The sequence below is a fragment of the Cynocephalus volans genome, chromosome 2, assembly GCF_027409185.1.
Source record: "Cynocephalus volans isolate mCynVol1 chromosome 2, mCynVol1.pri, whole genome shotgun sequence".
In the NCBI taxonomy this organism is placed as follows: Eukaryota; Metazoa; Chordata; class Mammalia; order Dermoptera; family Cynocephalidae; genus Cynocephalus; species Cynocephalus volans.
Genome location: NC_084461.1, coordinates 198,147,123 through 198,161,377, shown reverse-complemented (window position 1 = coordinate 198,161,377; position 14,255 = coordinate 198,147,123). Strand labels below are relative to the sequence as shown.

Sequence of the window (14,255 nt, the reverse complement as noted above, 5' to 3'; positions counted from 1 at the left end):
AATGCCAGTTGGGCATCTGGGTTGTTTCCTGTTTTAGGCGATTGTGAATTAAGTTGCTATAAACATCCATGTACAAGCTTTTGTGTGAATACAGATTTTCATTTATCTTGGGGAAATGCCTATGAGTGGGATTGCTGGGCCACACGATAAAGTTCAACTATATACAAGACTGCTGAACTGTTTTTTGAAGTGGCTATAAGGGCAAATGATTTTCAGTTATGAGCCCCTCTCCCTTCCTATACTTGAAAGAAAGTGAGCCGAGATGCCGGATACCGTCCAAGCTTTATTAAAGGAAGAAATCGGCTGGGCTGTGCTCAAAGTAGCAGGCAGCCCAGGGCTACCCTGAAAGGGGACAGCACCAGGTGTGGGGGTGATAGAGCTTATATACTGCGCCAAGGGCTGGCTGATACCATCAAGGAGGGTCATTATGCTAATGTGGATCGAGGTGGAGAACTGCGTCCTTGTGGAAGCAAAAGGAGTTTCTGTTTAAGGCAGGAGGCTTCTCGTAAAGGGAAGGGGGGAAGGGAAGAGGCGGGCGGCGCCATTTTATACTTGGGCTTGTCTAAAGTGGCGCTGGTTATGTTGCAGATCTATTAATACTTAAGCTCCTTGTCCCAGGCACTGGTACACACCAGCAACAAGGAGAAAGTTCCTGCCCTCATCCACGTTATGTTTTGGAGATGGAGACAAAAATAAACAAGAGATGAATAGTAATTTTATACAGTATAGAAGTTATTATTAGAGCGATGGGCTAGAAAGTGAGACAGGAGGCAAAGGCCTGTGAGGAAAGGATCCTGAAGCTTTCCAGGCAGGGCAACAGCATGTGCAAGAGTTTGAAGGCCACAAGGGGACAAGCTTGCGTCCAGGTAATGTGCTGGGAGGCAGATTCAGTGCCCACTGGTCAGAGAGGGAAGCGTTCTTGAGAGCTGGGTAAGAAAGCAGCTGGGGTTTTATTCTAAGCATATGTGAAGACCATAGAAGGGTTTTAATCCGGGGATTGTTACGTTTCAGAAGGATTGTAGCCAGGAGATGGAAGAGCAGGAGTTGAATTCGGGATATTTTGGAGATAAAACCAAAAGGAGATATTGATTGTTTGGATACGAAGAGAGAGGGAAAGAGAAGAATCCCAGGTGTATGGGGGGTGGGGGAATGGTGGTGCCCTTCGGAGGATGAAGAGCTTGAGGTTTAACTTCCCGGACCTCAGTTAAATTCTTCCCCAAACCTTACAGGCTAGGTAAAAAGTCTGACCATTCTAAGACTTTGTTGTCAGTGAAATCGGTTGTGAAAATTAGATGAGAGAATGTGATCAACAAATACCATTATAATGCTTATTTCACTCCCACAATATCCCTATGGGGCAGGAACTAACCTTCCTACAAGCTGAGAGTTGGAGGGACTTGCCCAAAGGCAGAGGCTACGAACAGACAAACTGAATGAAAGAATAAACTCCTGCGCCTGGTGCCAAATCCCACCCCGCCCCAGGGTCTTTGCTCAGCCGCCCCTCCCGCACATGCGTACTAAGCCCTCCGCCCCCAGCCCCCAAAGCCCACCTCTCGGAGCATGCGCGGGCCGTTTGGCGCCAATTTCGGACCGCCACAGCCAGCGTCAGCCTCGCGGGTCCCCGGGCGGCGCGCGTTCGCCCCCTCCCCGGCTTCGGGATGATCGGCCAGAAGACGCTCTACTCCTTTTTCTCCCCGAGTCCTGCCAGCAGGCGACGTGCCCGCAGCCCCGAGCCGGCCGACCCGGGGACCGGCGTGGCGGCCGTAGCTGAGGAGAGCGGGGATGCAGCGGTAAGACGCAAAGGGGACTGCTTCGGGGGCCGGGGTGGGGTACCAGGGAGGGGAGGAAGGCGGCGGCCCCCGCCTGACCGAGGGGCTGCTGGGGCGCGCCGCTGACTCGGTAAGCCGGGGCCCCCGCGTGCAGAACAGTCTTTTCGTTTTCAAAACAGATGCCGCCGTCCCCCATCGGCCGCCATGCTGCGGGGCCAGCCAATGGGGGCAAGCCTCCGGGCCCTATGCGCCAATCGGCGCGCCGCCAGCCCGCCCAGCTCTGTCCGCTGTCCAATCGAGGAGGGTGGGGGCGGGGCCCCGAGGGGAGGGTTTTGCCGCGAAAAGGCCACGTGGGGACGCGAGTGGCGGGTCCGGCGTGGCGGGGCGCCTCGGTGCTTAGTCCTTAGTCGCGCGAATTTCTCGGGGGACGCCGCGGGCCTGCCTCACAGCCCCTCTCCCTGTCCCACTTTAGTACCAGCCTCCAAATCCTCGGACAGGGGCCAGTCCTGGGCTTCCATGGTCCGATTTTGCTCGGACCTGCTCCACAAATGGGCATCTTACGTGGTGGGCCACTGTGTCTGGGCCGGAAGCTGCTGGCGCCCGGGACGGGGCAGCTGCAGCTCGTGACCCGCCTCTGCGGGGACCCCTTGCAGGACAGCCCCGCCAAGAAGGCCCGGGCTGAGCAGGACGAGCCCGGCACGCCGCCCTCCTCGCCGCTGAGCCCTGAGCAGCTGGTCCGCATCCAGAGGAACAAGGCCGCGGCCCTGCTCAGACTCGCGGCCCGCAACGTGCCCGTGGGTTTTGGTGAGAGTTGGAAGAAGCACCTCAGCGGAGAGTTCGGGAAGCCGTATTTTATAAAGGTAAGTGCGGAAGTTCACCTTTTATAGGAGTAAACGTGGAGGCCACTGGCCCTTTGTTTTGTTATTATAGCAGGCCAAGTCCACGTTTATAGGAGATTGCTCTCATAGGCTCATAGTTACCCTCATTCAACCCCTTTTTCACACAAAGGAGATAAAAATAAAGCCATGTTTTGAATGTGCACGTTTATATTGGTTAAAGTTGTTAAAGCCTGTAAAATGATATCATGGCTTCTTTTAAGCCACTTAGTCTGCTCTCCAGGAAAGGCCGGCGTAGTAAAACCACCAGCCAGACTGAATGAAAGCTTTCTTGGTTTTTAGAAAGGGGGGCGGAGCGGTGGTGGCGCGGTCAGGAAATTAAAGCAGCCAGGTGTAAATCAACTTTGACGCAGGCCACAGACAGAAAGAGGGAGGGAACTGGTGAGATTGAGCAAGTTATGTAGGGAGCCGATACTGTTTTTATTTTTTTAAAAAGAATTTGAATATAAAACATGGCAAAGAGTTAGATGATGCTTCATTAAAGGTTTTCTTATTGAATTCATATGGTTTCCAGTGGGAATCTGATTTTAAGTTTATCTTTAAATCAGCTAATGGGATTTGTTGCAGAAGAAAGAAAACATTATACTGTTTATCCACCCCCACACCAAGTCTTCACATGGACCCAAATGTGTGACATAAGAGATGTAAGTACAAGTTGTTGATGAATTTTATTAGGGGAGGGAATCAAATGTATTTTTTTAATTAAGGGCCCTGAAGTTAAGCTGCAATCTATAATTTCAGTAGTAAATAAAACACTGAAATTGTGAGGTTTGACTGACTGTATTTCAGCCTATATTTACTCTTCTTCACCTTTACCGGTCATCTTTTACAAAAAAAAGAAATTTTGTGTTTTATGTTTTCTTAAAATAAGCAGTAATTTTTTCATAAGCATTTACAGAAATACCTTTAAAAATATGTTGGTATTACATCATTTTGCAGCTGTCTGGAAATTGCTTCAAAACAGAAAACACAAATTTTTAAAAAATGTAAAAGTACAATTGTTCTGAAATCCTAGGCTAAAGAGATTATGGGATGTTTTGTTTTATGCTATCCCACTGGTGCATTTTGTATCTTCTAACTACTGGCTCTTGATTCCTTAGACACTGTTATACATTTGCCTGGGTAATGTTCCTAGGAGAAATAAGAGCTAAAGAAAAGTTTATCTCCATTGCTCATTCAGTTTGGCTCATTTCTGGTTGGACTTTAACTGGGCATGTGTTAGGCATTAGGAACTTGTTGAAATGTTTTTCTTTTGTTAACACTCTACACCAGGGGGAGTCCAACCACTGACCTCAGATGTGTTCGTTTTTATGACAGTATACACAGAAGACAGATTTGCAATTATTTTTAGCATGTCTTATTTTAGAGATTTGAAAGGACACAAATAGCAATTTATTTGCTTTTATTTTTATTTTTGAGGGAAAAAAGTGTTTTTAAAAAAATTTTCACTGGAGGTTTTTAGGTTTTGTTTTTATCCTTTCTTTCTCCTCCATTTTGTAAGATGGGGCAGGAATGCTGTGACTTAATAAATACAGTCATGCACCCTGTAATGATGTTTCCATTAAGGGCTGACCACATATGCAATGGTGGTCCCATAATATTATTATTATTATTTTTTTTTTTTAAAGATGACCAATAAGGGGATCTCAACCCTTGGCTTGGTGTTGTGAGCACCACGCTCAGCCAGTGAGCCAACCGGCCATCCCTATGTAGGATCTGAACCCATGGCCTTGGTGTTATCAGCACCACACTCTCCCGAGTGAGCCACGAGCCGGCCTAAGGTCCCATAATATTATAATGGAGCTGAAAAATCCCTATCGCCCAGGGGTATCAAAGCACAGTGCATTACTCACATAGGAGCCAGGGGCTGTACCATACATTCTAGGTGTGTAGTAGGCTATGCCATCTAGGTTTAAGTACAGTCTGTGATGTTAGTGCAACAACAACAAAAAACGCATTTCTCACAATGGATCCCTGTCATTAAGCAACAAATGACTATCTATTATATCAAATAGATGTGAAATAAGTTAATAAGCCATCTTGATAAGGCAGCCACATCTAATACTTAGAATATCTCACAATATTCATTTTAGAGCAAGACCTTTGTTTTTGTATTTTGGCAGCTGGCAGGTACAGAATTGGCCCGTAAGGGAATCGTGCTGATTCCTTGACCTTGGTGTTATATCAGCACCATGCTCTCACAAGTGAGCTAACTGGCCAGCCCACAGTTCCTTGTTTTTGAAGTTAAACCTAAGTCCTATTAAATTCAGTATGAGTTTGCTTCTTGTTTGAATATTATGCCCTGTTCTGAATACCAACGATCAATTTAAACAGGGAACACTCAGAAAAGAGGGATCAGACCTCATCATCTCTGAGGGGCTTCTTTGCAGACGAGATGAGAATACATTCCGAGGGTCAGGGAGGTTACGTAGCTTGCCCAAGATCATCCCTCATCCAGGCTGGAGCCTCTGAGCCCAAAAGCTTCCCTTCCGGGACATGTTGCTTCATGACAGAAAATATGCTAGCAACAGTGTGAGCACCAAGGGGAGGGAATAGAGGTCCCCAAAAGCTTCCTGGTTATGGGCTGTCTGAAGCTGGATTTTGAAGGATAAAGAGTATGTCTGCTGTGGGAGATTCTGAGAAAGGACACCATGGACGGAAGCATGGGAGTGGAGGCGATGGGGGCGGGTGCTGGAAAGATAGGGTGTGCCTACGTGCATGGCAGTCCCTCCTGTGACAGGGCTTCATTACTTCTCATTGCCTCTTGCCACCCGCTTCCATGGCCCTCTTGCCCCGACCTCATTCTCTTCTGGTTTCATCTGCTAGAGGATGTAGGGGAGCAGGCACCCTCATGTGCTGCTGATGGGGAATTCAGATTGTTTCAACTCACTGGAAAGTAACTGGGCACACATTTGTGAAAGTTTAAAATACACTTGGCCTTTGACTGGCACCTCTGCTGTTATGAATCTAGTCCATAGAAATAAAACCAATAGTGTGTAAGGATGTGCTGTGTTGACTTGAAGGGTGCCTCAAATGTACAACGTGAGAAATACAGAATGTAGGGTAATGAGTATAGTACCCCTAACTACTTAGTTGATAAAAAATGGTTAACTCAGGATAGGACAGGAGTGACTAGGAGATGGCTGACCACTTTATATGTTTCTGAATGGTTGTACTTGTTACAAGGGTGTATCTACCTTTGTGATTTGAAAAATGAAGAGGGAGAAAGCAATGTTGACCCCAACTTGTTTGAAACGCTTGTCAGAGAAGGGGGTGGGGTGGCGTGGCAGGGAGATTGAGTGAAGGATAATTTGGTAATGGGAAGTAATGGTGCCCCGTCAGTCACTCCCTTCCTGGGGTTCTCAGTTGGATCAAGACGGGGGCTCCCCTTCTCATGGTGTGTCGCTTTGTGCGGGTGATCAGTCAGCCAGCTGTTCATGTAGACGGCTTACACTACAGTATTGTTTCATTCCTTGCCACCTGCTGTTCACAGGTGAAGGTTGTCATCCTGGGACAGGATCCATATCATGGACCCAATCAAGCTCATGGGCTCTGCTTTAGTGTTCAAAGACCTGTTCCACCTCCGCCCAGGTATGATTGCTTTACAGATGGACTCTGGTCCAATCGTGATCACTTTCAATGTGTACTGTGTATATTGCAGGTGTGACTGTGTGTGGGACTTTCACTAGCCTTTGGAGCTGGATCTTTCAATCTCAGCACTATTTGGGGCTGAGTCATTCTTTGTTGGGGGTGGGGAAGAGCTGTCCTGTGCGTTGCAGAATGTTGAGCAGCATCCCTGGCCTCAACCCACTAGATGCCAGTGTACACCCCCCAGTTGTGATAATGAAAAATGTCTAGACATTGGGGGGCAAAATCACCCCTGGTTAAGAATCACTGCTTTGAAGGATTTTGTATATAATATATACAAATATTATAAATACATAGAGATATAAAACTGTTACTGAGCATTAGTTGTTAACCGCTGGGCTAATTTACTATGGGTAATGTTGTGTTGGGGGGGGGGTTGGCACCTGACCAGTACAGGGATCTGAACCCACGACCTTGGTGTTATAAGGCTGTGCCATAACCAACTGAGCTAACTGGCCAGCCCCGGGCTAATTTATTTAGGTCTTCCAAAGTGCTATTCCTTCAATCCAGCCACAGACCAAAATAAAGGACCTGGGCAGATCTACTTGTCGGATGACTGGTGGTTTTTATCTCATTAATCCCTGCCTTATGTTCCATTGTCTTTTCCAAGTGCTGGCTTTATAGGCTGTAACCTCTAACCTTTCCACACATATCTTGCAGGTTACTGAACTTTCAAAATTAGACTTAAGATTCTGTTTTATGTTTTTCTTCCGGCTTGCTTTCAGTTTGGAAAACATTTATAAAGAGCTGTCTACTGACATCGATGGTTTTGTTCATCCTGGCCATGGAGATTTATCTGGGTGGGCCAAACAAGGTAAACCAACCACTGCTAGATATATATATATATTTTTTTGTCTTTTTCGTGACCGGCACTCAGCCAGTGAGTGCACCGGCCATTCCTATATAGGATCCGAACCCGCGGTGGGAGCGTCGCCGCGCTCCCAGCGCTGCACTCTCCCGAGTGCGCCACGGGCTCGGCCTGCTAGATATATTTTGAACTGATGTCAACAGTCTTCTCTTTTCTATCCTGCTTGTTTACATTTTTAAAAGGTTGCCATAAAGAACTCTAGAGAGTTCTGATAAAATGGCTAATTTATAAAAGTAAAAAAAACATGTATAGTATCTTGGTTTTATCCTGTAGGCAATATTATCTTTCATGTTTTAATTATAATTTGAAAGAAAAGTTTGTTCCTTGTTAATATTTTAAGTTTATCCACTCAACCTGACTTTGACCATTTGGAAGGTGGCCTCACTCTGCTCATTTGACACGAGGCTTGTGTGTGTGTTTAAGACCTATCTACAAGATGCCTTTTCTTCTGTCGAGGGATATAATGCATGTTCACCGGAAGATGCTAAAAGGGCAAAAAATAAAATGCCCTCTTATTTCCTCTCCCAGAGGTCACTGCTGGTCATATGGTAATGCTTCCTTTATGACTTTCTTCAGACAGCAACACTGGATCCCATCAAGTGGATAGTTTAATCATGTGTCTTAACGCCTGTTGTTGAGTGTTTGGGCTGATTTGTTTGAGGCTACTTTTAATGTGTTTCTTTGGTGTGTGTTTGTAGGTGTTCTCCTACTCAATGCTGTGCTCACAGTTCGGGCCCATCAAGCCAATTCTCATAAGGAGAGAGGTTGGGAGCAGTTTACTGATGCAGTTGTGTCCTGGCTAAATCAAAATTCGAATGGCCTTGTCTTCTTGCTCTGGGGCTCTTATGCTCAGAGGAAGGGCAGTGCCATTGACAGGGTACGTTTTTTTTTTTTTAACACTTTAAACAGTTTAGTGAATTCTAGCAATCCTTGCTATGTGGTCCTGGAAAATACAGGTCACAAAATGAATTTTATTTTCCTTTAAGGCTATTATAATTAGACTTGAGTTTTCCATTGAAAATTGAGTAGAATTCAGACAAGTTATAGGAATAATGAATTGTGTATGAGGAAAGCAACTGGCCAACTTGTGATTTAACAGAAGTAGTAATATAGGCCTAAAGTCACCGTATACGTAGAAGATACAAAGGTCCCTGCGTACCATTTAACAAGTGTGCTATAAGTGATGAATGAGGCAAGAGTCTTGTTTCGAAGAAATTTGGGAGCATATAGAAAACAAAGAATTGCACTTAATCACAAATTTAACTTTTCCCTGAAAATACTATCGTGGTAATCATTAAACTTTAATTGCTAATACCCAGCATGACCAGGCCACACTCCCTGCATCCTCCCCCAGCTTGCTACCTCTTTTTTCAGTAGGTCACCCTTATCCATGGTTTCACATAACCCACTGTCAACCTCAGTCTGAAAATATTATGAGGAAAATTCCAGAAATAAAAAATTAATGAGTTTTAAATAGTGCATCATTCTGAGTAGCATGATGGAATCTCATGCCATCCCGCTTGGGATGTGAATCATCCCTTTTTATCCAGTGTATCCACACTGTAGACGCTCCCCACCCATTAGTCACTTAGTAGCCATCTACGTTATCAGATCAGCTGTTGCAGTATCACAGTGCTTGTGTTAAGTCACCCTTATTTTACTCAATGATGGCCCCAAAGCACAAGAGTAGGGGTGCTGGCAATTGAAATATGTTGAAGAGAATCCGTAAAGTGCTTCATTTGTGTGAAAAGTTGGAAGTTCTTAATAAGGGAAGAAAAATCAAATGCTGAAGTTGCTAGGGTCTAGGTAATAATCTTCTCTCTATGAGATTGTGAAGAAGGGAAAAGAGATTTTACTGTTGCACCTCAAACTGCGTAAGTTATGGCCATAGTGCATGATAAGTGCTTAGTCAAGATGTAAGAGACACTGAATTTGTGCGTGGAAGACATGAACAGAAATGTGTTCCTGTCGACAGCAGTTGGGGTCGCTACTATCTGAGGTTTTAGACATCCACTGGGGGTGCTATATGTAGCTGCTGAGATCAAAAACCTAGAAACCATCCTTAAATCCTCTTTCCCCACATCCCCTTAAATCCATTCATTGCATCAGTAAATCCTGTCAACTCCACCTCCTAAAAACGTCCCTATCCTACTGCTTCTCACCGTTGCCACTGCTGCCACACTGTGCTGAGCTGTGAGTTCTGTCCAGGATAACTAGAGGCCATGGTGTTTGATGGAGGAGGAGACACTGAACTGGGAAGTGAGGGTGGGGGAAGATTTTAGAGTAAATGTTGAGTAGTGAAAGAAAAGGGCTTAACTGAGGTGACCCAACAATAGTTTCTGGGGTATCTGAAATGTCCAACTACAGTGAACTCCTTCCCTGTTTCTGGCACTGGGTCAAGTGCTTTTCACGTAGAGTTTTTTTTTTTTTTTTTTAATTTTATTTTGTTGATATACAATGTGGTTGATTATTGTGGCCCATTACCGAAACCTCCCTCCCTCCTCCCTCTCCTCCCACCCAACAATGTTTTTTCTGTTTGCTTGTCGTATCAGCTTCAAGGAACTGTAGTTGTTATGTCTTCTTCCCCCCCACCCCCGGGTTTTTTGTGTGTGTGCATGTGTGAATTATTTATTTATTTTTAGCTTCCACCAAAAAAATATGGAACGCTTCACGAATTTGCGTGTCATCTTTGCGCAGGGGCCATGCTAATCTTCTCTGTATCGTTCCAATTTTAGCATATGTGCTGCCGAAGCGAGCACTCACATAGAGTTTCACTTAACTCTCACAAAGGCTATGCATGTAAGAACACACTTATCCATCCCCACTTTGGTTCTTAGAGAGATGAAGTCACTTGCCCAAAGTTGCAGTGAGTGGCAGAGCCAGGAATAGAGCCTGCTCTGCAGAGCTTGCTACCATGTGTTCCTGAGCACCTGCTGAGCAATCTCTTCACCTGGGCAGGCCCAGTGTGGTCTTCCAACAGCTGAGCATGATTCTAAGCCAGGAACAGAGTTAAGTCTAGAGACTTCACTCACATATCAATTATCGCCCTTATTTTCTCTTAAATGGAGTTTTGTCTTTATGTTTCAATTAAGTTTTTTTTAAGGTAATAGATTCCCATGGTTAAAAAATGTAAAAAGTCTCCCTTCCATCCTAGTTCCCATCTGTTCAATTCCTCCCCAGCTTGGGTAAGCACTGGTTTTAGTTTCTGATGTATCCCTCTAGGGTCTCTAGGCATATACAAGCAAATAGCAATACAGTATGTAAGTCAGATTTTCAGATGTAAAAGTTTCTTTCCCTATAAAGGGTCTATGTGAATGAACAAGATATTTTCAGGGGTTTTCTTTCTAAAGGAGGGTAATAGCAGTGGAAAATAATCTTGCATGCATGACCTAAGATCTGACCTTGTATGCATTGCTAGGATCTGATTATGTAGGTACTCAAGATGTGTATGAGAGTAATTTCTAACCTCTGTGCCTTAGGGAGGTATATGGCCGTTCTTATTCATTATATTGGTCATCTTTATTATTATTAGACATGGTTTGGGTCTGAAAGCAAACAGTTGTAAAAGTAGTTTAATCATTAAAACCAAGTTGTTTATCTCAGCCGGGTGTCTCCTGAGCACTAGATCTAGACATTCACCTGCCTCCTTACTAGTGTCCCATCGCACATCAAATTCAACATTGTCCAGACTGAATTTGTCTTTCTTCATCCATCTCTCACTAAACTTGCTGCTCTGTACTCCTCAGCGATAAGAAATACCACCATCTGCCCAGTTGTTCAACCAGAAGTCTGTACCCCTCCTTGGCACCTACCCACCTCTCTCTCCCACTCCTTCCCTCCTTCTGTTTTCCCCCCTCACCTCCCCTATGCAGTCAGCCATTCATTATCTGTATTCTTTCTTCCCTCCTAATGTCTCTCCAATTCTTCTCTGCCTTACCCCCTTTGCCTTGGTTCAGGCCTTCATCTGACTTCACCTGGATGTCTGTAAGGCCTTGGCTTAGGCTGGCATGCTGGTTTTGGGGGATGGCCCCCAGCCAGCCTCTCTGCCATAACTCCCTTTTTTCCACTTTGAGCTCCAGGCTGCCTGAACCGCCTGCACTTTTTCACTGTGCTCCACTTCCCTGCCTGCCTTTGTGCAGTCTGCTTCCTCTGCCCAGGGCGCAGAGGTCTTCTGCCTGGGAGCCTGACAGGAGTGTTAAGAGCTTGGCCTGCATCACTTCTCATAATACTCTGAACACGTCGTCGTTCATTTGACCCTTCATGGTAGCTTCATAAGCTTGATGCTGTTGTTACTCCCAATTTATAGATGAAAACTGAAGTGCAGCTTGGAGAGCTGCAGGGACTTCTCATGCTTACTCACTACTCAGTGTCAGAGCTGGGGCCTAACCCAGGCAGTCCGGCTCCAGGCTCTGTGCTCTTAACCATGGTGGGCCGCCTGTCTCTAATGACCACCCCTCCTAGACTGAGCCCCTTGAAGACAGGGATGTTTTGGAAAACAGTGATTTGTTAGGTGGTTTTTATTTAAATAAAGAAAAGAATAAAGAGGAAAACAATAATGGTTCATAGTCTCCATGCTCAGGTAACTACAGCGGTCCTTTAAAAAATCAAAGCATTCCATTTTAGTGCTGAGACAATTCAGACAGTATAGAAACATACAAAATGGAAAGTAAACGGCTTCCACTGCTTCCTTTCCCTAAGGAGCTGCTTTATTATAGTGTCTTTGGTATTTTTCCGAAGAAACTTTTAAAATGTATTTACCACTTGATCTTGCCTTTTTTTAACCTGGTAAATTTTGGAGGTCTTCCCATATCAGTACATGAGGGGTCTTAAAAAAGTTTATAGAAACATTCATATTATCTTTTAATACCATTTTTTCATGAACTTTTTGAAGTACCCTCGTACACAGCTTGACCTTTTTCTTCTAGCAGCTATGTGGTGTTCCACTGTAGGAACATTAGAATATTATAGCCAGTTGCATAAGGCTGGATTTATATTAGGTTTTAGCTTATAGAAGCATGCTGCAGTGAGCCGCCTTCTACACACGTCTGTGTAGGTATATGCATCATGGTGTCCTTCAGCAAACAATCTTAGTGGAATTGCTGGATAATAAGATATTGGGACTTAAAATGGCACAGAGATTGCTCAATTGAAGGCTGAGACTGGTCCCCTTTGCATCCTCAGAGGCTAGCAAAGGTAGTTGGTTGCACTACAGGTGAATGAACAAATGGACTTTGGTTCTAATGTAAATGCTGGAGGTATATGCACTTTGAAAGGTGGAGGAGTGTAGAGAGGGCAAAGGGGCATTACATAGCCATAAACTGCAAAGCCATATCCCCACATCTGCCACATCTTATTCTCTGGTTCTTTTTCAGAAGCGGCACCATGTACTGCAGACTGCTCATCCCTCCCCGTTGTCCGTGTATAGAGGGTTCTTTGGATGCAGACATTTTTCTAAAACCAACGAGCTGCTGCAGAAGTCTGGCAAGAAGCCCATCGACTGGAAGGAGCTGTGATCCTGAACTGAGGGGTGTTCTGTCTCCATCAGTGGTTTTGAGAAACTGCTATTGAAGTATTTGTCAGTTCTGAAGTTGAATGGAAAAGTTCTCTATTAATTCTTAAGTACTCTTGCATAAAGGGAAAAAGCTTCCGGAAAGCAGCGTGAACTAGTCTGCCACAAATGGCAGAAACAGCAAAGACCGAGTGTCTTTCTCTGCACCATGGCTTTGGCCTAAAATTCAGATGAGGTCAAATACTCACCTGGCTCTCTTCAGCTCCCTTACCTTTACAAGTAAAGGGGGAGGTGCGCACCTTTTTGTACAGCAAGTAGTTTGGTACCTGCTGCTACTTTTTACCCGGTAGGTTAGACTTCAGCTTATAAGGTGTTGGCTGTTTTTGTTATAAAGGAGGCACCCTCTTCCCATGAGCAGCCCACAGGCATTCCAGAAGAACTGCCTGCCCTCTTGATCTTTCAAGGGGCCCTTAGGCTCCTCCTTGAAGGAAGCAGGGAGATGTTTTGCAAGTTTCTAGAAATCTGGCCCAGGAAATAGGGAACGGCGTCCTGATTGTAGTAGAGGTGAAGATTCCATAGGAATAGTTCTTGGTTTGAGTCTTAACAGGTAGAGGCTGAGAGAAATGAGCTGGGTCTTGTTTATCCTGTAATTTGGGGCTGTTTCTTGGAATAAGCGGTGGAAGTTGAGCAAGAGAGGAGAAAGGGGATTTAAAAAAAATTTTTTTTTTTTAAATGGGTGATTTTCTCCTAGGGTTATCCTGAGTTGGGGCTTTTAAGGCAGCACAGACTGCCAAGTTCTGTTTTTTATAGACTGAAATCACTGGTATACTTTTTTTTACAACACTGGAGAATTTTACTTTTTGAAAAAATACTTATGCAGATACATATTTTTTTCCAATCCTTTTTTTAAAGAGAATCTTTATTGGGTCTGCACCTCCATCTTTGATCTTGTTAGAGATGTTTTTGCTATTAGCCAAGTTAAAGAGTTAACCCTGCTGGAGTTTGGAAATAAAGATTGTTGAACTTTCGCTTTGTGCCGAGTGTCTTGTGTGTGTCTGGGCCCGGGCGTCCGGGGACGCCCCTGGGCTGCCCTTGTACTTGGCCCCCTGTCTGTGGTCCCCATGGCAACCATCGTCTGCAGGAAGGACCGCCCCCGGCCCCGCCCCCTCCGCTCCGATGGAGCCGCCCACCCCTCCGCCAGGCCGCGGTAAGCGCTGGGCCGGGTTCCGGGAGGGGCTCCCTGGAGCAGGGCCCCACCCCCAGCCAGGAACAGCACCCAAACCCCGAGTGCTGTGGACAGGCTACCTCAGGGACAGCTTCTGGCCTGAAAAAGAAAGCGATTCTTTGAGGATCTTGGCACGCCCATCATGGCTGCATTCTAAGGTGTCCTGTGACGAGCTCGCTCCCCCGTCCTCCCTCAGCTACGGTTTCCAGACTGTTCCCTGAGAATCTAGACTTCAGGTGTAGGCCAGGGCACCAGGAAGACTCTTGAAAGCCCACTGTCCTGCCAACACTTGGCTTTACTGGGCGGGTGGGCTGTCAGGATGAGAGGCGGGAACCCCTGG

General features: G+C 45.5%; 1 protein-coding gene and 1 non-coding gene across 3 annotated transcripts; one reads left to right on the top strand and one right to left on the bottom strand.

Moving 5' to 3' along the window:
* The first annotated feature begins 2,120 nt into the window (after window positions 1-2,120).
* On the top strand, window positions 2,121-13,685 carry UNG (uracil DNA glycosylase). Of its 2 annotated transcripts, XM_063087143.1 has the most exons (6): window positions 2,121-2,629; window positions 3,214-3,309; window positions 6,159-6,256; window positions 7,039-7,127; window positions 7,880-8,058; window positions 12,554-13,685. In XM_063087143.1, the coding sequence occupies exons 1-6, from the start codon at window positions 2,318-2,320 to the stop codon at window positions 12,692-12,694; spliced, it is 915 nt and encodes a 304-aa protein (XP_062943213.1). In that variant the 5' UTR covers window positions 2,121-2,317; the 3' UTR covers window positions 12,695-13,685. The 2 variants fall into 2 exon arrangements, with proteins under 2 accessions (XP_062943213.1, XP_062943212.1); XM_063087142.1 differs by lacking the exon at window positions 3,214-3,309.
* Window positions 9,834-9,940, bottom strand: LOC134371283 (U6 spliceosomal RNA). Its single transcript, XR_010022724.1, has one exon. It is a non-coding gene; the product is annotated as a U6 spliceosomal RNA (small nuclear RNA).
* Window positions 13,686-14,255: the final 570 nt, after the last annotated feature.